Consider the following 27,657-nt stretch of genomic DNA (forward strand, 5'->3'; position numbering starts at 1 on the left):
TGGTGCCATAACATCCTACTAATCCAGCACTACCTTCTCCGTTGTGGTCAGAGTGTGGAGCGGTGGCACACCACCATCTATCCAAAACAATTTTTGCAAGTTTGTGCACTCTCTTCTACCGAATAAAGAGAGGAAGATGTATGTGTAGTTTGCCCTCTCTTACTTATTCCAGCATGACAGTCACATGAGATATTATGGTTCTCAGTGTTGCAACTGGGCACTTAATCTGACAGAGCTAAGGAGAACTATGGGCAGTTGGTGTAAACAGAGTTAGAGACCCGTCACCCGGGGGTCACTTGGCCAGACCATATCAGATTATTGAATAATTTTCTGCACTGCATCCACATACTTCTGGTGACACCCCTCCCTGTTGACCTCCATCTTATCTTCTTCATTTCTCCAGGCAGATTTATTCCTATTGCTGAGAACAAAACTTCTCTCCCGTTGGACACTCCTGTCAGATACTATGTCTGTTAAAGCCTCAAGAAATATTATCTGAAAATCCTGGGGCCGCCTGCCCATGATGGCAGCATTCCTTGGAGGTCTTCATTGCTTCATTGTTGTCTGCCTTTTTCAATGGCCCTCAGTTACTGGGTCTCATCTCCAGACCGTTACCAGTGTCGCTAATTGAGCACCAAACGTATTCCCAGGCCAATTTGGCACTTTGTATATCAAAATCGTGTTACGCTATTGATATTGATGCAATGTGTGGTTGGGGTCCAGAAATTATTTTGGCATTGGGTCCCTGACCCTGGATTGAAAATCCAGCCTCCACTTGGGTCACTGCCTGCACGTTCTCCCATGTCAGCATGGGTTTCCTCCCACAAGTCCCGAAAGACATGCTGTCATGTGATTTGGACATTCTGAATTCTCCCTCAGTGTAAGCGAACAGGCACCAGAGTGTGACGACTAAGGGATTTTCACAATAACTTCATTGCAGTGTTAATGTAAGCCTACGTGCGACAATAATAAAGATCATTATTATGTCTGTTTGGTCAGAATGCATTGCTTCTATTTCGATCACCAATTATTGGAAAGAAATAAAAAGAAAAATGTTGCACTGTTGATAGTTTTGAATTTATAGTATATAAAGATTAAGGACGCGATTCTCCGCTCCCCACGCCGGGTGGGAGAATCGCGGGAGGGCCGGGCGACTCACGACACGCCCCCCTGCCTCCCCCCCCCCCCCCGATTCTCCCACCCCCCGCTCGGAAGAATCGCCGCTCGCCGTTTTTAACGGCGACCGCCGATTCTCCAGCCCGGATGGGCCGAGTGGCCTGCCGTTCCCGACCAGTTCACGACAGCGGCAACCACACCTGGTCGCTGCCGTCGTGAACATGGGTGCCAAATGCTCATTTGAAGCTTGTGGGGGGCGGAGAGGGGAGTGAGCACCACGGCCGTGCTCGGGAGGGGACTGGCCCACGATCGGTGCCCACCGATCGTCGGGCCGGCGTCTCAAAGCGACGCACTCTTTCCCCTCCGCCGCCCCGCAAGATCAAGACGCCACATCTTGCGGGGCAGCGGTGGTGAAGACGGCAACCGCACATGTGCGGGTTGGAACCGTCAGCCGTCGTGACGTCAGCCACGCATGCGTGGGTTGGAGCCGGCCCGGCGTCAAGCGCAAGCGTCAAGGCCCGGCGGGCGAGAGTTACGGAGCGCCGCACCTAGCCCCCAGGTGGGGGTGAATAAGGTGCGAGGAGCGGCCTCCGAGGCCGTCGTGAAACTCGGCCGAGTTCACGACGGCCTTCCCGATTCCGCGCGGGAACGGAGAATTCCGCCCTAAATGTTTGAATGTTTATAACAAAGGCATTAAACAGTTAAAATTAGGCCAATAATTTTAAATCAGTTACCGCCAGTGGTAAAGTTCAAATCAAACTCTATCCAATATAATCGATGAAAAACTCTAATAATTTCAACCAAAAATTTTGTATTTACTCAATTTAAACTACAACCATAAGTAACATCTTCTTGAGTGTAATTCAGATATTTATTATGTTAAAAAGTATTATACCTCATCTTGGTGAGAGCTCAGCAACTGCAGCTTCATGTGCTTCATGTAGGCCATTGTTATAGGCATATTATAGTCTATCATACTGGTCACCAAAGAAGCTGGTTTTTCATTTTCTGGAAAAAAGGAAATATAAGTTCACATGTATCACACATTGAATCAATTTTTCTGTTTATGAGTGATCCTCGTGAGGGTTATCCCAGCTTTAGCTCTTAGATGGGACATCTTTACACTCTCCTTCAATCTAAAACAGCAACAATCGGACACCTATTGGGAAGATCCTTCCATCTGTATTACTTTTAGGAAGGAGGAAAAGGAGAATCAATTTAATTAAGCATCATAGAGAGCGTATGACACCAAACACTGTTAGCCCTGCTACAGAATATAACCACCAAGGTATTCCTACTTCCAGTTAACCCAGGAACAGAACATGCAGAGGTTGCATTTACCAAGAGAAGTCAATTATGTCCATAGAACTACACCTATATCTGTTGTCTGTGGATGTGAGGGTCTGCACTACGCTGCATAATTCGGTTACATGGCAATTCTAGGCTGTCTTTGTATGTCATTGCTTTTATTATTCAATTGGCTGTAAGTAGGTCCATTGAGAAAGTCAAAGATGTATTGTTTCTTCAAACAAGGCAATCCATTAACCACGATACAGCATTTACTACAGTTTAACCAAGTATCTGAATTTCTTTACGTACTGTTATATGTTCAGTGGGTCTCACAAAGAGGTTCCGAGTTTTGTATGGTTGAACATTAAGTGTTGATTGATAATGCACAGCTATGTATATGCAGCCCAAGTTATGAACTAACTCCATGCTTGTTTCTACACAGGTCTCTGTCCAATCCACAACTCTACCGTAGTCTCAGGTTATGTGTGTCTTTACATCACACTTTGAGTGGTACTGTTTCCCAGTCCCACATTCAATTCTTGCCATGTCAGATACCATTACAAGCACAGGAAGTAATTCATTGCAACCCAGTGTCCATCAATTCCATCACTCATTTTAAGAAAGTTAAGGTTCTCCAGCATGTAGTACACCACTACTACCCTTGAATTGCTATCCCCAAACTGAAGCACTGATGCATGCTGGTGCTGGTGAGGTGGCTGACTATTTGAATGAGTCTTGGGACTGATGTGCTCTTCAGGTCATGACATCTGTTTTGAAAAGAAGCTGCACCTTTTATGCTGCAGCATAAATACCTGGCCTTCCTTTCCCAATCAATACACAGACTGACAGGAGCGCATGCTGCCATGCTGAGAGAATCTCATGGAATTAAAGAGATGGTTGCAACATGGGCACAAAATTAGAAAACAGATAGAAAGCGGAAAGCAGTGGCGAACAATGTTTTTTCAGACTGGATGCAAGTATACAGTGGTGTTCGCAGGGATCTGTATTAAGTCTACTGTTAGGTAAAAAGGACAAAATTTCAAAGTTTGTAGATACCACAAAATTCAGAAATGTAGTGACAAGAGAAGAGGGTGGTGTCAGGCTTCAGGAGAAATAAAGAGGCCAGTGAATTGGGAAGAGATTTGATTGGCACCATGCATCACCAACCTCCCATGACTGCAGTGTTTACCACCTGCAAGATGCACTGCAGCAACATGCTGAGATTTCTTCAACAGCACCTCCCAAACCCATAAACTTTACCACCCAGAAGGAGAAAGGCAGAAGGTGCACAGGAATACCACCTCCAAGTTTGCTTCCAAGTGATACACCTTCCTGACTTGGAAGCATAGCGCCAGTTATTCACCATCGATAGGTCAAAATCCTGGAAGTACTACCTAACCACACAGTGGGAGTACTTTCACCACATGAATTATAATGATTCGAGAAGTTGGCTCACTATCAACTTCTCAAAGGTAAGTAAGGATAGACAATATATGCTGGCCTGGCAAGTGGCACCCATATCCCATAAATGAATGGTAAAAAAACACATGGCAAATGAAAGGTAATGCAGGGAAGTGTGAAATAATGCACTTTGGAAGAGGAATCAAGACAGGCAATACAAATTAAATGTACAATTTAAATGGAGTGCAGGAACAGAGAGACTGGGGGGTATCACAAACCAAACTTGAAGGTGACAGGACAAGATGATAAAGACTGTGAAAAAAAAGCATATAAAATCCCTGGATTTATAAATAGAGACAGAGTAGTCAAGCAAGGAATTTATATTAAACCTTTATAAATCACTGATTGGGTCTCAAGGGAAGTATTCTGTCCAATTTTGGACACTGCACTTTAGGAAGGTTGTCGAGGGACTTCTAGTGGCGAAATGTAGGTGGAGGTCACCAGTTAGGTGGCTCCTGCTAAAGTCTCTGCTTTTTGGACTTTTATGCCCGGTTTCGGGGTAGTTTGTGGACGAGTTGTTGTGGGAAGTCATAAGGAAGTCAAGGAATGTCAAAGCCCCAGAAGAAAGGTGCTGGAAAGAAAGAGGCGAGTGAAAGTCCACTGGCGAATGCAGCTGTGAGTCCTGCGGGACGAAAGATGGTGGGAGCTGGGTTGCCGGGTGGGGCCTCAAGGTGGAACCTCGTACCGAGGTGATGTTGGTGGAGATTGAAAGGCTGCCAAGCACATGGTGGTGCTTCAGGTAGGAGATATGGCTACGCCGAAAGAGTGGGTGGAAGAGGCGATAGAGGGTGGTAAAGGCGGCAGTGATGAAGATATTGGTCAAGGTGCAGAAACAAGGAGAGAAGTTGAAGAGGGTGGAGGAGGCACTGTCGCAGCACAGCGACCAGTTCACCACGATGGGTGAAGAGCTGCAGAGGGTGACAGAGGTCAACTAAGGACTCCGAGCTAAGCTGGAGGACCTGGAGATCAGGTCGATGAGGCAAAACTTGAGAATCGTGGGCCTGCCTGATGGGGTGGGGGGCCCAAGGCTGACCGAGTACTTTGCAAAGGTTTTGGCTGAGTTGATGGGGGGGGGAAAGAACCCTCCGCCCGAGTTGGACAGGTCATATCGGTCGCTCAGACCAAAGCCTAAAGCGAATGAGCCACCAAGGGCAGTCATAGTCTGCTTCCACAGCTGCCACGTCATAGAATCATAGAATCATAGAATTTACAGTGCAGAAGGAGGCCATTCAGCCCATCGAGTCCGCACCGGCTCTTGGAAAGAGCACCCTACCCAAGGTCAACAACTCCACCCTATCCCCATAACCCAGTAACCCCACCCAACACTAAGGGAAATTTTGGACACTAAGGGCAATTTATCATGGCCAATCCACCTAAACTGCACATCTTTAGACTGTGGGAGGAAACCGGAGCACCCGGAGGAAACCCACGCACACACGGGGAGGATGTGCAGACTCCGCACAGACAGTGACCCAAGCCGGAATCGAACCTGGGACCCTGGAGCTGTGAAGCGATTGTGCTACCCACAATGCTACCGTGCTGCCCCACAATGCTACCGTGCTGCCCTGGAGGAGGGCATGAAGGAGAAGGTTTTGAACTGGGCGAAGCAGAGACGAGATGTACCAAGGCCTCATGGCGGAGCTGGTGAGAAGGCGGGCAGCCTTTGGATGGGTGAAAGTGGCATGTACTGCAGTGGAGTGAGATTTGGAGTGGTCTGCCCAGCAAAGGTGAGAGCGACTCGCAATTCAAAGGACTTGTATTTTGAGTCGGGGGATGTGTTGGAGGCATTTGTTTAGGCTGAAGGACTGGGGCTGAGATGAGAGTTGGGATTTGGACTTGGTTGGTGGGGACGGGGTGCTGTTTACGTATTGAAGATTTTATATTTGACTGGGGTTCTGTTTCTGCCTCTTAAATGGGGGGAGGGTGGGGGGGGGGGGGGGTCCCAGTGTTCAAATGTGTTCTGGGTTTGGGTTTTCTTTTTTAATTATGGATGCAGTTCTGTATTGTTTCTTGGTTTCAGGGAAGTGGGTTATTGAGGAGGGGGAGGAGGGGGAGGGGGCTCTGGCAGTGGTAACCACACGAGCAAACGCTAGTGATCGGGAGTGTGGTGGGGGGAGGGGCCCCAGTCTTAGGAGCCTGGGAGGTGTGAATAGTGGGGGGGGGGGGGGGGGGGGGGGGGGGGAATTGATACTGGGTGAGGTTCAGGAAGAGGAAGTGGATGGGGGATTCAGGCACGGGGCTGGGGGGGGGAGTTGACAAAAGGTTGAGGTGGGCCTGACCATATGGAATCGAAGATGGCTACTCACCTCCACAGATCCCCACTGCAGCTATTTGGCCAGCTTCATGTTTTTTTTAAAAAAGAAGACAAATCGGCTCCCACATGATCATTTGTTTGGGAGGTGGTTAGATCACGGGAGGATGTTAAATAGGGGTTTTTTCCCGTTAATTGCATGGAGATTGACTTTAACTGGTGATTATTTTTTCTCGCCCCACTGCTGCGGGATTCAGTTTGTCATAATATACACACCAGTATATCATGGTGCAGACACACACTGACTGACACACAGCAAGACCAATCAACACACACAACACCACAGCCAATCACCAGTTAGAGCATACTCACTATAAAGACAGAGGGCACTAGTTTTCCCGTTCATTCGGGACGCAGCCTCTTAGAAGGACAGAGCTCACAGCTTGCAGCACAGGTCTCCACCATGTGCTGAGTGCATAGACTGGTTAGGATAGGCATAGGTCTTTTGTTTAGTCTAACATAGTGTTGACCCACAGTGAAAGTATGTTCAACACTTTCTAGCTTAATAAAATAGTGTTGTACTATTTCAAGTGTTGGTAGCCTGTATGTGTTACTGCTGAGGTAAACGCAGTCTCCACAGATCCAGAGTACCCAACACATCACAGTTCTTGCCAACGAGGGCAGGCTGGTCAGATCGCAAACCAATCGGCGCCCAGAGCATTTTCCGATTTTGGCCTCTCCCGCGATCTAACAGCCACATCGTGCTCTTACTCAAACGCAATGTGGCCATTAAATCGCACCCTTGACTTTACATGTCATAGGACTGAATCCAAGTCCTGTTTTACAACCAATATGTAACTGTTGCAGGAACAAAATGAAAGGCAGTATTAAATCACCTGAATTTTACACCTGTTGAGGGAAATCAACCTTCATTCTTTTCTCCAGTGAGGTGTTCGGCAGTGATATCCATGAGGTTTCAATGCCGCACAAGCTGGATATGCATGGACCTAAGGCAGGGTAACTGGAACTTTATGTATTTACTATCATGTGGTCTGCCCTTAAACTCAACAGGTTGTTGTAGATGCACACTTTAAAGAGCACCAAAGCTTGGCAGATTGTTTGAAATCTTCATAAAATAGTATGGAGACAGGTGGCACTGGCCCAACTGCAGAATTCAGATTGAGAAGACTTGTGCATAATGATGGTGCAAGTTTTGTTAGCTTCACACTTTTCCCAGCTGTTAAAATCAATGTAAAACCTTCTAAAGCCAGTAAATACTTTGCAGTGCTGGAATTAGAATGCTCCATCCACATCCTTCGAATTAGAAAGTGCACTTCTTGGCAGAACCAGAACTTGAAATGTCTGCATTTGCGGAAATAAGCCTCTCTTCGAGCCAACAGATCAATAAATAGGCTATTGCTTCCAGCTGTTTTTGTTGAAATCTGAATATCAGGAAACAGTGTAAGAAGTTGCCATGTGCACCAATCAGATCGATCCATACTAATTTTAAAACTTGCTGTCCAAAGTCAGACTTAAATGAACTGATGTTGAAGTAGATAAAATATCAGCAAAGAAAGGTGATCCCAGAAATTAAAATTTTTCAAAAGGGACAGTCCTAGTCTAAACTGTAAAACAATATTCATCAATGGGGGGAAACTAACTTAGTTGGTCACAGACAGTGTTCTTGTGAATGACAGCAATAAAACAAACACGGCTTGGACTTAGCATGAGCCTTACGTGCAGCAAACAGGCAGAAATCATCAGACTGACAAGGTACTGCTATGGCAGATGGCACAAACCTTTTAAAAGGGCAACATTACCAAATAATTGTTGTTTCCCTGGCCACCAGTGCAATCATGATCCTATTATGTCAGAGAACGTACAGTACCTTAAAGGTCCTCACACAGGCAATATTAAAAATACCTACTAAAAGAATATGCACCCACTCGCAGGCTATTACGACAACACTGCTTATATCTGCAGATTAATAGGAAGTCCAAACCCAGCTTTGTACATGTGATGGGGAGGCGGGAAGGAAAAAATAAATAAATCTTTCGTATTGATGTTCGCAAAGAAAAGTAGCTCCATATTCATTTACTACAGGTACAATAGGGTGATTTCATATTTTAATTAATGTTTATAATTGAGTTTTCTTTCTTTTAAAATCACTACTAATAAAGATTTCTGAAGAACCTGCCGTTTCCCTGGTACCACTCAAGTGTTTTACCATAACTTTCCATTTTAACAATTCTGTTACCTTTTAACTATTCTATTGGTTTTGAACGTCTTTAAAATGGCTCATTTTCATTGATTGATTGATTGATTGATATTTATTATCACATGTACCGAAGTACAGTGAAAAGTATTTTTCTGTGGCCAAGGGAACGTACACAGTATGTACATAGTAGACAAAAGAATAATCAACAGAGAACATTGACAAATGGTACATCGACAAACAGTGATTGGTTACAGTGCGGAACAAGGCCAAAGTCAGGAAGCACAGTCCAGTTCTGAATTTTTGAATCAATTATCTACTTTTACTAATAGCACAAAGCAACATCCAGACTAAGAAAATCTGATTAGTAGAAATTAATTTGCTTCTCTGGATTTAAACAGTACGGTAAAGTTGCCACGATCCCAGATAACCTTTGAGGGGAGAGCTGATTGGTGGTGATTTACCCTAAGGATCACCACACCTTTCTAGCCAAGAGAGCTGAACAGGCTCCCATTATATTTCCATTATAGTTCCATTATAATTACCTTCTCTATACCCTGGATATACAATAAGATTGTACAAAATGTGTACAATTTCTCGATTTGTTTTATCTCAAAGCATTACAATGAAGCGGTTAATAAATTAAAAGTTATGCTCTCATTCTTAAAATTATTTCACATAGAATCAAATACCAAAAATTTACTACCTTTATGATCTGCACCGTCTGGATTCAAATGCATTCTCTTCTGGCATTCTGAGCAGCTCATTAGAAATCTGGTTACCGCTTCTCGTGGTAAAAAGGCATAGGTCTCTGAAATCTGAAATTAATCATAAAACGATCATCATACTTAATCATCCAGATTCATTTCAAAGTTTATAGTCTAAAACCAGAGCTTACCAGAAATGCTTCTATTCTGACTTAATTGTATAAAGGTGAAACAAAGAACCTTGTTACCGTAAGTATGTAAAAATATTCCTGTCTATAAAGATACTACAGTTGCTTTATAACCAAGAGAATAATCAATTTTGGAAATCCTTCACTTTCCATTTTTACAGAGGTCTGGTCGATGTCAGGAAACCATAGAATTCCTACAATGTAGAAAGAGACCATTCAGCCCATCTTCTGAAAGAGAACCCTACTTACGCCCCCACTCCCACCCCGTAACACCACCTAACCTGCACATCTTTTGACTATGGGAGGAAACTGAAGCACCCAGAGGAAACCCACGCTGACACAGGAAGAAAGTGTAAACTCCACACAGACAGGCATCCCAGGTCAGAATTGAACCTGGGGTCCCGAGGTTTCTGTTCCTCTTCCAGTGTTTACCTATCATGATCCCGACGGCTTTCTTTAGGAGGGTTAACAGGAGTATTACTGGGTTTGTGTGGGCGCAGAAGACCCGGAGGGTGAGGAGGGTATTCTTGGAGTGAGGCAGGGAAGTGGGTGGATTGGCGCTGCCCAACTTGCGTGGGTATTACTGGGCTACAAACGTGGCAATGATTCGTAGGTGGGTGATGGAGGGGGAGGGAGCCACATGGAAGAGGATGGAGGCGCCGTCCTGTGTGGGCACGAGCTTAGAGGCACTGGTGACGGCCCCATTGCCACTCCCCCCCGCAAGGTACTCTACGAGTCCAGTAGTGGTGGATACCCTCAAAATCTGGGGACAGTGGAGGCGGCATAGGGGGGAAGTGGAGGCCTCAGTTTGGTCCCCGATACGGGGGAACCACCGGTTTGTACCAGGGAGTATAAATGGAGGGTTTCTGAGTTGGCACAGGGTAGGTATCAGGCGGATGGCGGACCTCTTCCTCGACGGGAAGTTTGCGACCTTAGAGGAGTTGGAGGGGAAGTGGGGTCTCCCCCCAGGGAATTCCTTTAGGTATATGCAGATTAGGGCGTTTGTTAGGCGGCAGGTGGCGGAGTTTCCGCTATTGCCGCCAAGGGGGGTTCAGGATAGGGTGCTCTCGGGGACGTGGGTTGGTGAGGGTAGGATCTCTGCAATTTATCAGGTGATGCAGGGGAGGGAGGAGGCCTCGGTGGAAGAGCTGAAAGCGAAGTGGGAGGAGGAGTTGGGGTAAAGGTTGAGGAGGGGACGTGGGCGGACGCCCTGGGGAGGGTACATTCCTCCTCCTCTTGCGCACGGCTTAGTCTAATCCAACTAAAGGTGCTGCATAGGGCGCATATGACTGGGACCAGGCTGAGCCGGTTCTTTGGGGGAGAGGACGGGTGTGGCAGGTGTTCGGGGAGCCCAGCGAATCACACCCACATGTTCTGGGCGTGTCCGGCATTGGAGGGTTTCTGGAAGGGGGTGGCGGGAACCTTGTCTAAGGTAGTTGGCTCCAGGGTGGAACCGGGCTGGGGGCTCGCTATTTTTGGGGTAGCATCGGAGCCGGGAGTGCAGGAGGCGAGAGAGGCCGGTATTCTGGCCTTTGCGTCCCTAGTAGCCCGGCGCAGGATTCTTTTACAGTGGAGGGACGCGAAGCCCCCGAGCCCGGAATCCTGGATCAATGACATGGCTGAGTTCATTAAACTGGAGAGGGTCAAGTTTGCCCTGAGGGGGTCGGTACAAGGGTTCTTCCGGCGGCGGCAACCTTTTCTTGATTTCCTGGCAGAGCATTAGAGGGTGGTCAACTTCAGCAGCAACCCCGGGGGAGAGTAGGGGGGGCTACAGGTTCGTTAAGGGGGTTTGTTCTCATGGTTTTATGCTCATTTCTTTTTCTTGTTAATTTATTGTTTTTGTATTGGAGGGGAGGGGTTACTATTTTTCTTTGTTGTGATAAAATTTGTTGTTGAAAATTTGAATAAAAATTATTTTTAAAAAAAGAATTGAACCTGGGGGTCCTTGGCGCTGTGAAGCAGCAATGCTAACCACTGTACCACCGTGCTTCCCTATGTTTAGCACCCAATTTTTTTTAAAGCTCACACACAATGAAATGTTCCTGTTAACTTATGTTCTATTACTAATTTTTCCTTCGAGATGTCAATTCTTTCTGAATTACTGAGATTTGTAGATCATTTGTGAAGTGATTGAAGAGACTTTCCTTTTCGGACAACTGACAAAATATACATATTACCCTTGAATATGAAATTTAATTGAATGGATCAAATGAAACAACGAGCAGCAAAAACAAAATTCAGTAAATGGGTGTTAAAAACGTAATCACAAAATATTGAAAGAGCCTGAGAAGGATCAACCTATTATTAACCTTCTCTGAGGCTGATCAGGCAAAGGACCAACAAGAGATAGGTAAAAACAAAAGGAAGAGAAAACAAAGATGCAATGAAAAGTCTGCAATTGGCAGAGAATAAGCATCTGACCTCCCGTTTGGTAGCTGCCGAAATTATTATATGAGGTGCGTGCGACTCTGGGGAGGTATTGGTGTAGTGGTAGTGTCACTGACTAGCAACTCAGAGGCCATGGGTAATGCACTGGGGACACAGGTTCGAATCCCAGTGGTTTTTGAATTCAATTTAAAAATGACCATGAAACTGTTGTTGATTGTTGTAAAAGCCAATCTGGTTCACTAATGTCCTTTAGGGAAGGAAATCTGTTCTCTCACCTGAGGGACACCAGTAGGACAAACCCAGCGGAGGTGGCAACACAGTGCTATAGAGTTGGGAGGGAATTGCCCTGGTAGTTCTCAACATCGACTCTGGACCCCATGAAGTCTCACGGCATTAACCTAATGTAGGCAAGGGAAACTCCTACTAAATACCATGTTGAACAACACTGAAGGCGGCAAAGGCGCAGATTGTACTTTGCATGGGCAACTTCATTTTTCATCACCAAGAGGGGCTCGGCAGCACTGCTACCAACAGAGCTGGTTGAGTCCTAAAGGACATGACTGGGCCTGTGGCAGGATGGAAAAACATTTTTGGATCCTTTTGACATGTTGACATCCCTGAGGAGATGGGGAAATTTCCCTGATTCCAGACACCCTTGAAAATGGCTGGTTTGATGAGAATTATGAAAATATCATCCTTCTTGTCAAAAAATCACAGATTACACAGATAAGGCTTCTCGTGGCGACACAGTCAACAGCCAAGTATCAAGCCTTTAAAAAAACTAAAAACAAACTCCAACGTGCTTTAAGAGAATGACTGATGGAACACAAAAGCTAATGAGCCACAACATCTAGCTGAGAGGCATAATCTATGTTTTACAGTGTGCTGAAGATTGTATATTGCCCATCTACCACAACCTTCCCTCTTATCCCAAACAGATGTTGGAATTAAATTAATCACTTATAAAGGAGCTGCAATGGGAAAATGGTGTGAGCACATCGCTAAGCTCCTCAACAGAAACTCCCACATCTCAACAGATTGTCTGTATCAAATTGAGCAGTTGCCCGAGAACAAAAATTTTCTCTTCCTCCTTCCACTGAAGAGATGATAACAGCAATCAAATCAACCAAAGAAGGAAATGCTCCAGGTGGTATTCCAGCAAAAATCTGGAAGTGTAATGTGAGATTCCGATGTACCATTCTCAAATCAGCATTGCACATTCCTGCAAAATGAGAGAGGGCATGATTCTCCCAAAGGGAACGAAGTCCCATAACGAGCGTATTTAGCCACGTGTTTCCCAGCACACATGGCTATTCAATGCGACTCGTGTTGAATAAAGGGCTCAAACGGGAAACACGCGGCCGAGGTCGCACATTGCCCTGTTTTTTAGTGAGGAGCTCCACCCGCCGGAACTCCCCACCATAGCGAGAGATCGGAACGGCATTTAAAAATGGCATCCTGATTTTCTGAGGCTCCCGAAGCAACCCATGACACCCCCCCCCCCGCCAGCTTAAGCGCACAATGGACATCAACATTACACTCCTAACCAACCCTAATGGACAAGAGAGTAGTCTCGGATTTTCCAAAAAAATCTCAATGGTAGACATCTCCCCAACCTCACACTTGCCACTATTTTTATGGTAGCAGATTTTATTGCATCAGTGTCCTGCCATCAAGAGGCTGAAAACGTCAGCAATATATGCAAATCAGGTTCCCACAGTGCAATTATAAGTCTGATTTAAATGTAACAGCTATTGCTTGGAAAACAGCTGTAAGAGGAAAGCAGGAGCTGGCAGTTCAAGAGGCCAAGTGCCTTTTTGAACAGGTCTGCTCACCCATGACTCTTGCAGGAAATGGTTGACCTTCCCGTGCCAAACACAACACTTTTCCCTCCTTGAAGCCTCTCCTCCCCCCACTCCCCCCCTCCCCACCCCCCCCCCCTCATATCCTCTTTCCCGCCACCTCCAGACTCTATCACTCACTCCTTCCCTGTCCCAATGGATGAACTGCTGCTGGTTTGCACACCCTTCAATGCACTAGCCTCTCAATTGCCAGATGCCGGGCATGAAACAAGGAAAAAATTACAGCAAGGTCCTGCTGTTAAATTTGGCAGCATATTTATAGACCAGGCTTTGTCAGGTTTTGCCCCCGTCACTCCACATACTCTACCCTACCGAACAATATCTGGGCTGTGGTATCTTAGCCTCACTATCTGGGTTCCCCTCCATTGGTCTTCCTCCTCTTACAAATATATCATGCACTGGCATGTCCATTAATATCAGTACAAGTGTTAGGGGGGAAAGAACAATAAATAATTTACATTAATTGGACAAAAAGGACTAATAAAGCCTTTAATACCAACCGGGAACAAATAATTGCTAAATTGCTGAAATGCATTGACCTGTAAATTAATGCACACTTTCCACAGCCAGGCAGTGCAGGTATTTGAATAGTGCTGTCAGGTAAGGAATAGCATGCCAGCCACATTTTTACAGAATGTAACATACAAAGAATGTCTACAATTTTGAGGCTCTTCTCAATCGCATTGTGCTAAAGGTACTTCAGTTGCTTACCATCAGTTACTATGAGGCATCACGGTCCCTGCAATACCCCAGTATATTGCATAAATATTGCTTAATCATGCCTTTACACGTGTTCACCCTATCAAAAGCGTCACATGGAAGGATTGTTGCATTCCACTGTCACTGCACACTTTCTAAAATGGATACTGATACCTGCGTTTCACTGTTGCAATAGCGTTTGAATTTTTTTTTTAAATGCATGAGAGGCCACAACTCCAGAGAGTCAAGAAAGATATCAGCTTGCATGCCCAACCATGGGCGTGATCGTCCGGCCTCGTCAAGCACTCGCTCAAGCGAAACGAGGCTGGTGAATAGTGGGAGGGGCCAAAACTGAGAACCACGCCAGGCGCCAGTTTGCAATTCAACCGGCCCGCTCTTGTAGGCGAAACCGGGATCTCACCGTAGCGAGGCGACATACCAATTATCACCACTTAAGCCTAATTTCGACGCAATTAACGAGAGCCACCCCATATCCAACAGCCTGTTGCCATTCAGTGGCCTCCCCAGCAAGTGGTCACGCTGGCGCCAATTAGTACTCCTTTTGAAAAACATGAACCTGGCGGAAGGGCTTCTGTGGGGAGCTGAGGAGGTGAATATCCACCTTTGGTCACAGGCAAAGTGCCCGGGGACGCTGGGATTGCTGCCCCTGTGTTCAGCGGGAGGTGGGGGACCCTCGGCTGGGGGTGGGGGATCCTCCACAGGGTGGACCACCATAGCAGATGGGGGGGGGGGAGAGGCGCTGGGTGGGGCAACTGGGGGGGCAACCACTCGCAGCATCACCATGCCAACCCCTGGATCATTGACCCATTTTGGGAGCAACCCTTGTCCCTGCCCGTCTGCCCCAATGACCACCCATAACCCTCACCGACTGTCAAGGCCTCTGGCCATGTCGCTGAATGCTACTCCTGAATAGGAATTGCCAATTGTGGTTAAGTGAGCATTTCACACCACCCAAGTGGATTCGGGTGGGCAGGCCATGTAGCATGTGGGTGTGATTGCCTAACATGTGGGAGCCATTGCCTGGCATCCCAATCACACCTTGATGCCTGGACACTGTGCTCGAACATTGCGGAAGGCAACACCACACACTCAGCAGCCAACATCTGAATATCCAGGGGACGGGACACAGCTCCGGGACATGTCCACGCCCGGAGGGTGGGTGGGTACCACAGGGATGGGGGGGGGGGGGGTGTGGGGGGTGTGTGTGCCTGGAGAGATCGACCAAGGGATCGTAAGTGGGCCCGCATTGTGGAAGAAAGTGACAGAGGCATCATACGGGTTATTCACAAGGGCATTTAATGTGCTTTACAATTTTGTCCCCCCCCCCCCCAACCCCCACCGGTGCCTTCAGTGATCCTCAACGTGCTTGGTCCTCCTATCTCCACCAGTACTTCTAGGTGTTTCCCCAGGATGCACATCTGAGATGGAGGCAGCCAGCTGCTTACCTCATCCCGTGGCCTTCTGGTGGCCTCCGTCGCCATTCCATGGGATGGGTCTGGGTTGGCACTCAGCACCCCCTCCTCCTGGTCGGTGCCCATAGGGCCCTGGGGTTCACCTCGGGATGGAGGGGCCGCTGGTTCGAACCCCTGCTGCCCCTGAATCATCTGGCTGGGCCAGCCCTGGCAGTTCGCCATTGTCTGCACCATCAAGTCGATACCCTCAGTGATGCTCCTCAGTGACTGGGGCATGCTCTGCAGTGCATCAGCAATGCCCACCTGCGACTGGAACAAGTTCCGCAATGCTTCGGCCATGCCCATCTGAGAGTTGGACATGTCCCACAGAACATCATTGGGGTCGGCCTGGTACTGGGGTGACATCCCCCAGCGAGTCGGACATTCTGCCGAGACCCTCAGCCATGCCCATCACCGAAAGTGCGACGCCTTGGGCACCTTCACTAATGCTGCCGATGTTGTGCACCAGACTCTCTACTGCGGCCGCCGCCCTAGCAGTGTTTGCCTCGGTGCCAGGGTCTTTGGCCTGCTCTTGGAGCCACAGTATTTATATGGTTAATTCAGTTTGGTTTCTGGTCAATAGTAACCTATAGATGATAGGGTTTCAGTAACAGAAATGCCATTGAATGATAAGGGGGGATAGATAGATTCTCTCTTTTGGAGATGGCCGTTGCCTAGCACTTGTGTGGCATGAATACTAATTGTCACTTAGTAGCTCAACTTTGAATGGCTTTCCAGGTCTGCTTCAGTATCTGAGGAATCATGAACGGTGCTGAGCACAGTGCAATCATCAGCAAACATATCCATTTCTAATACTATCATGAAGGAAAGGTCATTGATGAAGATTAGTGGGCCTAGGACACTACCCCGAGGAATTTCTTGAGTGATGTCCTCATGTCAAGATGATTGACCTCCAACAACCACAAGCAGCTTCCCTCGTGCTAAGTAGGACTGGAATCAGAGGAGATTTTTTAAGAGATTCACATTGACTTTAATTTTGTGAGGACTCCATGATGCCACACTCTGATGTAGGCCTTGATGTCAAGGTCAATCACTCTCACCTCTTCAGCTCTTGTGCCTATGTCCAGACAAAGGCTGGAATGAGGACAGGAGATGGGTGGCGCTGGCAGAACCCAAATTGAGAATTTATAAGCAATTTTTAATTAATTAATTAAAGTGATGTGGGCTTCGCTGGCCAGGCCAGATTTATTGCCCATCCATAATTGCCCTTGAGAAGGTGCCTCCCTCCCAATGCTATTTTTTTTCAATTAAAGTCCCCATCCCTGATCTATAATAATCTTTACTGTCACAAGTAGGCTTACATTAACACTGCAACGAGTCGCCACATTCCGGCATGCTTTCCCTTTAAACAGCCTAAATAAAATCCTTAGTCAATCTTTCCTACTGTATGATCTCTACTTTTTGACCATATAGGTAAATATTTTCCATAATATCATTTTGCCTACTACGAATAATAACAACCTTTATTGTCACAAGTAGGTTTATATTAACACTGCAATGAAGTTACTGTGAAAAGCCCCTAGTCGCCACATTCCGGCGCCTGTTCGGGTACACGGAGGGAGAATTCAGAATGCCCAAATTACCTAATAGCACGTCATTTGGGACTTGTGGGAGGAAACCGGAGTACGCGGAGAACGTGCAGATTCCGCACAGACAATGGCCCAAGGGGGAATCGATCCTGGGACCCTGGCGCTGTGAAGCCATAGTGCTAACCACTATACTACCGTGCTGCCCTACATAATCTATACCTACATAGGGCGGCACGGTGGCTAGCACTGCTGCCTACGGCGCTGAGGATCCGTGTTCCAATCCCGGCCCCGGGTCACTGTCTGTGTGGAGTTTGCACATTCTCCCTGTGCCTGTGTGGGTTTTACCCCCACAACACAAAGTTGTGGTTAGGTGGATTGGCCACACTAAATTGCCCCTTAATTGGAAAAAAAATAATTGGGTACTCTAAATTTATTTTTTAAAATCTATACCTCCATCATTTTTCTCCACTTAAAACTCATTTAAAATCTCACCAATGTCTTACAGCTCCACACACGGATTGCCACTTTGGTCCTCAGCAAGCCTTATTCTTTCTCTGGTTACCCTCTTTCCCAGAAAATACTTAGAAAACACCTTTGGATTTCCTTTATTTTGCCCGTCAGTGGTTTTTCATGCCCTCTCTTCGCTCTCCTAATTTCTTTTTTAAGTAACCCCCTGCACTTCCTATACTCCTGTAGGTCTTCGCTGTTTTGAGTCCTCGGTATCAGCCGTAAGCCTCTCTTTTTGTTAGCGTATTAAAATCAGCCCTCCCCCAATTTAGAAACTTTATGCGCGATCCACCGACCATGTTGCGCTCTACCACGAGCACGGTGCAGTTGGTGAATGACGGGAGAGCCCTCTTGCGGGCTTCCCGATAGTCTTCGCACCTTGCAGGATTCACCCATAAGGGGCGGGGCCAAACAGTGCACACTGAAGCCAGTTTAAAACTGGCTTTGGTGAACTTACCCGGCATCCAGTGACCTCCCTCAATTCTCCGGCCTCCCCAGCGATGCCGCAGACAGGAGTATTCAGATAAAAGGGTAAGTGCAGGATGGCTCCCTGCCCTCCCCTGGAACATGGGTACCTTGGCACTGCCCAGCTGGCATTGCTACCCTGCCACTGCCAAGGTGCCCGGATGTCACTGCCAAGCTGGCAGGAGCACTGCCTGGGTTCCAAGTTCAAGGGTGCCTAGTTGCCAGGGTGGCACTGCCAAGCTTCAGGGGCCGCAGAGTGCCATGCCCATCAAAGGAAGGTGAAGGGGGGTTTGAAGTGTGGAGGTGTGCAGGGCAGGTAAGTAGGGGCCTCCGGGAGGTTGGGGCGGGGACGGGGGTGGTGGATTGGGGCGGGGAGGGAGGTGGTAGATTGGGGCCCTGGAAGGGAGGGATTGCTGAATGGGGGCTGGGGGGGCTCGAAGAGAGGGACCCCGAAACAGAGTGTATTCACTTGGAGCAGTGTGGGATAGTGCCCATGAGTGTGGGAGGTGACATTGTCCATAGGTGGGAGATGTGGGGGACCCACAAGCTCACTTAGAGATCATGGCACCGTTTCAAAATGGAGGTCTGCTCCAAGTGATAAAAAAAATTCTAAGTGTAGGATAAACCGGTGAGAAACTCTCCAGGGTCCAAAAAAATGATTGGATTGGATTTGTTTATTGTCACGTGTACCGAGGTACAGTGAAAAGTATTTTTCTGCAAGCTGCTCAGCAGGTCATTCAGTACATGGAAGAAAAGGGAATTAAACAAAATTCAAGAAAATACATGAGAATACATAATAGGGCAACACAAGATATACAATGTAACTACATAAGCATTGGCATCGGTTGAGCTTTAGAATTAATTTTTAAAAGATTAGAACGAGTATAAGTTAAGTTAAAAGTGAATCTGTTGGGGGGAACTTGCAGAGAGTCGCCTCGCTCCGGCGCCATCTTCTCTGCCCTGATGATTAAGGGCTGGATTCTCCGAATCTGCGGCTATGTCCTAAGGATCCGTCTGGTCTTACGACCAAAAAGTCGCCGCCACCCTCGCACCGATGCTCCGACCGGCGGGGAGCTAGCTGCCGTGCCAAGTAAAGCCCCCCTGCCAATACGGACACATAATGGCCGGGTCCGTGGCCGTGCATGCGCACAGTGGTGGCCCGTGGCGGCCGCGCCATACAACATGGCACTGGCTACACGCGGACCCGACCTGTCAAAAACTGCCCGCCTGTAACCCTGCTCGCCATCCCCGGACCATCCCCCACTAGTCCCCCAGCCCCCGCCGAAGCCCCCCTCCCAGCAGAATGCCCCCCCCCCCAACTGTGCTGGCGCTGGACCCAGTCCGCAACCGCCACAGTGAAAGGGCAGTCGCCCAGCACCGTTGGGGGACTTGGCCCATCGGGGGCAGAGCATCGGGGGGGGGGGGCCTCAGGTGACGTCCTAAGGCTGTCCCGACCGGGTGCAGCGTACTCAAGTATGCCCTTTTTGGAGGGGGCGAAGCATCGGAAAAACTGCACCACCCCCGGTTCGGGCATAAAAATGGATTCTCCGGCTGATCGCTGAACGCGATTTTGTCATCGGCAATGGGGGAATCCCTCCCTAAATGTCCTTAAATAGCGGTGTGGAACTCACCGGCTCCCTGAAAAACCTGCCACAAATGAACTTAGAAATATTTCTGGAGAATCACCCCCTTTATTTCTGGTCCATCTTTGTCCTTTCCTACATTAAATCTTACGAGTTATGGTCATTATCATCAAAATATTCCCCTCCTGACACTTCAACACATGCCCGGCTTAAATCCTTGAAATTTAAAAAAAAGTATCCAATTTTTTTTTCCAATAAAGGGGCAATTTAGCGTGGCCAATTCACCTACCCTGCACTTCATTTTTGGGTTCTGGGGGTGAGACCCATGTAGGCACGGAGAGAATATGCAAACTTCACACGGACAGTGAACCGGGACCGGGATCAAACCCAGGTCCTCGGCTCTTGAGGCAGCAGTGCTAACCACTGTGCCACCGTGCTGCTCACATCATTTCCTAAATCCAGCACCACCCTCTCTCTCTTTTTTTTGGATAAATTTAAGAGTACCCAATTCATTTTGCCAATTAAGGGGCAATTTAGCATGGCCAATGCACCTAGCCTGTAGGGCTGCAGGGCTAACCCACTGCACCACCGTGCTGCCCTCCTCCCTTTCTCTTGTAGGACTTTCTACGTGCTGGCTTAAAAAGCTCTGCTGGATGTACTTAAATTCCTCCCCCTCTGAGTCTTTCACACTGAGTGTCAAGATGACGAGTGGCTTGGAGATGACCTTGCAGGTGGTGATGTTCTCAGGTACCTGCCGCCCTTGTTTTTCCAGTCAGTAGTGGTTGTGGATTTTGAAGATGCTGGCTAAGAAGCCTTGGTGAGTTCCTGAAATGCACCTTACAGATTGGATACACTATGCTACTGTGTGTCAGTGGTGGAGGGAGTGAATGTTTGTGGATGGGGTACCAATCAAGCGGGCTGCTTTGTCCTGGATGGTGTCGAGCTTCTTGAGTGTTGTTGGAGCTGCATTCATTCAGGCAATGAGAGAGTATTCATCACACTCCTGGCTTGTGTCTTGTAGAAAGCCTTCAAGGAGTTAGAAGTTGATATACTCGCTGCAGGATTCCGAGCCTCTGACCTGCTCTTGTTGTCACTGTATTAATATGGTTAGTCCAGTTGAGATTCTCGTCAATGGTAGCTCCCAGGATATTGATAGCGGGGCAGTCAGCAATAGTAATGCCATTGAATGTCAACAGCGATGGTTAGATCCCCTTTTGTTGGAGATGGTCATTGCCTGCCACTTGTGTGTCACAAATGTTACTTGTCAATTGTCCAGGTCTTGCTACATTTAGACATGGGCTGCATCAGTATCTGAGGATCTGCAAATGGTGCTGAACATTGAGCAATCATCAGCGAACACAGGCACTTCTGACCCTATGATGAAAGGAAGTCCATTGATAAAGTTGGCTGAACCTTGGACACTCCCCTGAGAAACTCCGGCAGTGATATCCTAGAGCTGAGATGACTGGCCTCCAACAACCACAACCATTTTCCTTTGTGCCAGGTATGGCCCAAACCAGCAGATCGTATTCCTTCGATTCCCATTGACTCCAATTTTGCCCAGGGATCCTTGATGCCACACTCGAGGAAATGTGGCTTTGATCACCAGCTTATTGCTGTGTGCCTGCCACTTGACAGCCTGTCAATGACATCTTCCATCACTTTGCTGAGATCAGGAGTAGACTGATGGGATGGTAATTGGCCAGATTAGATTTGTCCTTTTTATTGACAGAACATACCTGGACAATTTTGAAAATTGTCAGTAGATGCCAGTCTTGTAACTGTAACTAGAAGAGTTTGGATTGAGGCACAACTAGTTTTGGAGTGCACGTTTTCAATACTACTGCTATTAAGGGTCCTACCAAGCTAAATGAGTCAACAGAACATTTGGAGGTGTAACAGGAGATGTGCAAGCTGTCAAACACTGTCTACAAATGCAGCAGAACTACAGTTTTAATGAAAATAGGTGCATATCTTTTCTGTAGTTAATTAAGTTAGCAACTAGCTATGAATAGAAAGTAAACATATTGGGCAGGATTCTCCGTTTGGGAGACAATGGGTGTGATTCTCTGAAAAGATTTCTAAGTGTTGCAGCGAGCAGGAATTGCCGCAAGCTTCCCAGCCCTCGGCCCAGCGAGGCCGGCAACGCTATTCAACATTAATTGGTCCACTTAACGAAGCCCCACGGGTTTCTCACCGTAAATGAAGGATCGGCAGCCGATTCACCGGCATCGCACTCGCCAGCACCCCACTAACAATGTCGAGCAGCACTTAAGCTGCACTTGTTCAGCCAACCCCAGCCAGCTCGCAACGATGGCTTTGAGGAGACAAGCCCCGAGATTCGCAGGCGCTGACTTAGGGAGGCTCCTAGACGCCATGGAGGTGAGGAGGGATGTCCTCTTCTCCTGAGGGTCCCTTAGGGTTAGCCATAGGGCAGCCAGTGCTGCTTGGGACAAGGTGGAGGCAGCTGTAAGCGCCAGGAGTGTGACCAGGACAACTGGCGTCCAGTGCCGGAAAAAGGTCAACGACCTACATCAAGCAGCACAAGTGAGTCGACACCAACCATCTGCCCCCAAGACATGTCCGCCCACATGGGAGCATCCACCCCCCAAATCTCCATGTGACACCCAACGCTCCCTCCAGCCCCTGCCCCTTCAACTCCACCCAACCCTCCCTTCACACCTCCCCTCCCACCACTGTGAACCACATGTGTGGCTAAGGATGCCCTCTCTGTGTCTCCTCAGGAAAAGCTTTGCCATAATCACCGGGAGAGGGCCAAGGCTGGCGGAGGGGTGCCAGACTTAAGAATCCTCACCACCTTTGTGAATCCTGCCCTGGGGGTGACTGGTTTGGCCGAGGACAGATCAATCACCCATGCGGAAGCTGGCGGACGCCGCAGAGGTGAGGAACCACTGGGCTCCACCCAGTGGACCTGTCAAATATTAGTTGTTATTGCCTTACTAACTGACCCATCCCTCCGACTGACCACATGTCCATTCTCCCGCAGGTCTTCCAACCGGCAGCACCAGCCCATCCCGGGCGGCACCCTCTACAACCCCCAAGAGACAACCTCGGAGGAGAGCTCTGTGGATGCCACCATAATAGTCGCGGCACAGCGGTCATCCCCACCCTCCCCCAGTTCAGATACACACACCTCGGTGGGAAACATTAGTGGGCAGGCTTCGGGGCACAATCTGGTGAGCACCACAGTGTTGCTGATGTACATCAGGTAGAGGCAGGATCCCCCAGGCGAGAAACAGTCGGAGGGGCTGCTGGATCCCAGGACCCAGCTGGGTCCCAGCCTGATGCCACGCCTGTGGTACAGAGGTACCCAGCAGTTGGAGGGCTGCTGGATCAAATGGTGGGGTAGAGCTAACAACTTCAGATTAGCTCTACCCCACCTCAACCCATTTGTTTTCATCCCCTTTCGTTTTAACTGTCTTTTACCATTTCTTTCTCACGTCTTTCTTTATATATATTTAAACCCACCCATCTTATCCAACTTTCCTTACCCTGTGCTTCCCGCTTTCCCTCCGCCCACAACTACATCTGTCACAGTTTACCCTCTGATGTTAGTTTCTCTGCTGTTTAGCCTTTCACACCTTTTGTTCTCTCTGGGGACTGCCATTAGCACTCTTTTCCCTGTAGTTTCTGTGGCTATTAGCAATCCATTTCCCCAGGTTTCTGTGACTATGACTCATCTTTTATTCTCACTCCACAGTATAAATATTTCCCACTTTCTCCATCTGAGAGCTTTGACAAAGGGTCATCTGGACTCGAAACGTTAGCTCTTTTCTCTCCCGACAGATGCTGCCAGAGCTGCTGAGATTTTCCAGCATTTTCACTTTGGTTTCAGGCTCCAGCATCCGCAGTAATCTGTTTTTATGGCTACTCTTAAGACTAGGGGGCATAGTCTAAAATTTAGGGCTCGACCGTTCAGGAGAGATGTGAGGAAGCACATCTTCACGCAAAGGGTGGTAAAGGGTGGTAAAGGTTTGGAACTCACCCCCACCAACAGCAGTTTAAGTTAGAACAGTTGTTAATTTAAAATCTGAGATAGATAGATGTTCATTAAGCAAAGATATTAAAGTATATGGGTCCAAGGCAGGTATATGGAGTTCGGCCACACATCAGCCACGATCTCATTAAATGGTGGGACAGGCTCGAGGGACTGAATGGCCTACTCCTGTTCCTATGTTCCTATTCTTCTAACTTTGAATAAATTTCTATAACTTGAGGTGAGTTAGTCAATGTACACAGAAACTGGAGTCGTTCTATGTTTGCATTTTTCTGAGCAGGTTAAATTACTGGAAAACAAAGTGGAGCTGAAGCCTAAGATCAGCCTTCATCATACAGAGCAGGCACGACAGGCCATATGGTCTTCTCCTCCCATTTGTTATGTTGCCGCGTTTTCACCAACACTTCTCTCAAATCCTCCACTGTTGTTAAATTATCAAGGCTGCTGGTCGATAGCCAGCACTGGATGAGCAGAAAATTCCTCCAATTAAGTATTGGGAAGACTAAAGTCATTGCTTTTGGTGTCTGCTCTAAAATTGATTTCCCAACTAGTGACTACATCCCTCTCCCTGGCAACAGTCAAGATTAAGCTCGTCTGTTTGCAACCTTGGTGTCACATTTGGGCCCGTGATGAGCTTCCAACCTCAAATTTGTGATACCCTCTTAGACCGCCTTCGCCATCTCAGCCCGTCTGCTGCTAATTATTATTCATGCCTTCGTTACCGGTCGCCAATGCACTGCTGGCTGCCCTCCCACATTCTACTCTCTGTAAATTTGAGGTTATCCAAAACACTGCTGCCCGTGTCTTAAATCCCCTGTAATCCTGTTGCTCACTGATGTACATTGGCTCCCGGTCAAGCAAGTCTTGATTTTAAAAGTATAGTCCTTATTTTCAAACCCCTCCATTGCCTCCCTATCTTTATAATCCCATTCAGCCCAACATATGCAAATATCTGTATTCCTGTCATTCTGGAATATTCCCGAGTTTAAATTCCCCAGCATTGGTGGCCTGCCATCAGTTCCCTAGGCTCTAAGCTCTGGAATACCCTCCTTATAACTCTCTGCCTCTCTATCTTGCTTTCTTCCATTAAAACACTTCTTAAAATCTATCTTAAGTGACTTAGTGTCATATGTTCCTCTGTAATGTTGCTGTGAAGCACTTGGGATATTTGAAAGGATAATTGAAATATTAATTTATATTTAATAAATATAAGTTCCAGTTGATGAAACTGAAGTTAGTACAAGGCTCACCAGCCATACTCTCTTCTGATAACCCATCAAGGACAAGGTATTTTCATAGATTTCATAGAATTTAAGGGCAGAAGAAGGCCATTCGGCCCATCGAGTCTGCACCTGTTCTTGGAAACAGCCCACACCTCCACCCTGTCCCCATAACCCAGTCACCCCACCCAACACTAGAGGCGATTTTGGACACTAAGGGCAATTTAGCATGGCCAATCCACCTAACCTGCACATCTTTGGACTGTGGGAGGAAACCAGAGTACCCGGAGGAAACCCACGCACACACGGGGAGAAGGTGCAGACTCCGGACAGACAGTGACCCAAACCGGGAATCGAACCTGGGACACTGGAGCTGTGAAGCAATTGTGCTAACCACTATGCTACCGTGCTGACCCAAATATCCTCCCAGTGTTACTCATTTTCTTTAATAATGTGCAAGATTGTAGCCTGGAAGGTTTTTTTATTGCTACCTCTATGAAATAAATCCTTAAAAAAAGATACTGGCCTGGAGCTCTTCCCACCTGTCGCATGTCCAAAAAACCCTTTTGCAATGTAACGATTGCTAATCTCTTGTCAATTATACTTTTAAGGTTTGTTAATGTCATGTCAATTACATTGTTAAAGTTAAAAGCATCATGTGATGAGTATTAATTGTCTCTGAGCACAGGTAAATAGGCGATAGCTGGGACACTAGGTTCTGTAGGAAGAGAGCTGCGAGACTGAACAGGTCAATTAACTCTCAATAAAGAAAAACTCAGTGTCATGGTTTTAGCTTCACCAACCAGCTTGGATCCTATTAGCAGCGATGCTGGAAAGGCAGCGCTTATTCTGACTGAATTAAATAATCAGCCGCAGTGCAGAACTGTTGGAAAATTGGGTTTTCCGTAACTTGAAACAGTATGCAATGTGTGATATGACTACCACATTATTTGGGTTTGAGCATGACTTCTTCTGACTCTGCAGTTTTGATCATCTACTTCAGCCTTTTATGTGCCTTGTTGATTGCTGCCATAAATTTTAACAAAGTATTCAAGACTTATAAATGTCTCTTAAATTCATCTTAATTAGTCTCACAACACCAGGTTAAAGTCCAACAGGTTTATTTGAAATCACAAGCTTTCGGAGTGCTGCTCTTCGCCTGGTGAAGGAGCAGTGCTCTGAAAGCTTGTGATTGCAAATAAACCTGTTAGACTTTAACCTGGTGGTGTGAGGCTTCTTACTGTGCCCAGTTCAGTCCAGCGTCAGCATCTCCGCATCATCTTAATTATTGAGGGGACCTGAGAGAGCAGATACCAGGAGGATATTTCCACTTGTGGGAGAGACTATGGGCGGTATTCTCCGCTCCCGATAAAAATCGGGATGGCCGTCGTGAAATTGGCCGAGCTTCACGATGGCCTCGGGGCCCGCTCCCCGCACCTAATTCACCCCCACCCGGGGGGCTAGGAGCGGGCCCCCGTCGTTCCCGGCCGCGACCTTGTCGCGCCGGAAATGACGCGGAAACGGCGTTTTTCTGATGTCATCTGCGCATGCGCGGGTTGCCGGTTCCAACCCGTGCATGCGCGGATGATATCAGCATGCAGACGGCACGAACCCGCGCATGCACGGTGCCGTCTTTCTCCTCCGCCACCCGGCAAGACGTGGTGGCTTGATCTTGCCGGGCGGCAGAGGGGAAAGAGTGCGTCCGTTTTGGACGCTGGCCCGACGATCGGTGGGCACCGATCGCGGGCCTGTCCCCTCCCGAGCACAGTCGCGGTGCTCCCGTCCAAATCAGGCCCCTAGATGCCCCAAACGGGCATCTGGCGCCCGTTTCACAACGGCAGCGACGAGGTGTGGTTGCTGCCATGGTGAAACGGGTGTGAAGGGCAGGCCGCTCGGCCCATCGGGCTCGGAGAATCGCCATTCGCCGTGAAAAACGGCAATTTTTCCGAGCGGGTGGGGGGGGGGGGTGAATCGCTGGGGGTGCCAGGGGGGCGTAAAAAATGTCGGGAGGCCCTCCCACAATTCTCCCACGCCACGTGGGGAGCGGAGAATTCTGCCCTATAACTTCATGGCACAAAGTTTAAGAATAAGGGTTCTCCTTTTTAAGTTTCAAATAAGGAGAATTATTTTTCTCTCATTGGTCATTAGTATGTGGAAGTCTCTTCCCCAGAGAATAGTGGAGGTTGGATCACTGAATTTATTTAAGGCTGAGTTGGACAGATTTTTTAATGACAAGGGAGTCAAGGGTTATAGTGGAGCTGAGGCCACAACCAGATCAATCATGATCTTATTGAATTGGAGCAGGTTCAACGGGCTGAATAACCTTCTACTGCTCCTAAGTCCTCTGTTCCAAATTTACAGAGAACATACAGTGCCCATTTTTCTTCCTTTGTGCAGTACTGTATATTGGTTTAACGTGAACTTGCACCGATATGTACTATTATTTGGAAAAAGCACAGATAAAGAAGACACTCTGGTTAGGTAACTTCAATATCTATCACCAACAGTAGCTTAGCACTACTGTCACAGATCCAGGTGGTCAACTTCTGAAAGAAAAGCTGCCAGACTACCCCAACATCAGATAATAAAGGAAGCAATAGGAGGGAGTAACGGAATTGATCTCCTCCTGATCAACCCACAGTCCATATTAGTGGCTCTCACAGAA

At 47.6% G+C, this 27,657-nt stretch overlaps 1 protein-coding gene across 3 annotated transcripts in view; it reads right to left on the bottom strand.

Moving 5' to 3' along the window:
• LOC119972491 (nucleolar protein 4-like) overlaps positions 1-27,657 on the bottom strand; it is a 526,260-nt gene that overhangs the window by 382,014 nt on the left and 116,589 nt on the right. For all 3 annotated transcript variants that reach the window (XM_038809264.1, XM_038809265.1, XM_038809266.1), the window contains 2 exons: positions 9,040-9,151; positions 2,012-2,124 (listed from right to left, as the gene is read on the bottom strand). In XM_038809264.1, the coding sequence (XP_038665192.1) occupies positions 2,012-2,124; positions 9,040-9,151 (225 nt within the window). The remainder of the gene's footprint in view (positions 1-2,011; positions 2,125-9,039; positions 9,152-27,657) is intronic.

Source organism: Scyliorhinus canicula, chromosome 10 (assembly GCF_902713615.1).
Source record: "Scyliorhinus canicula chromosome 10, sScyCan1.1, whole genome shotgun sequence".
NCBI lineage: Eukaryota > Metazoa > Chordata > Chondrichthyes > Carcharhiniformes > Scyliorhinidae > Scyliorhinus > Scyliorhinus canicula.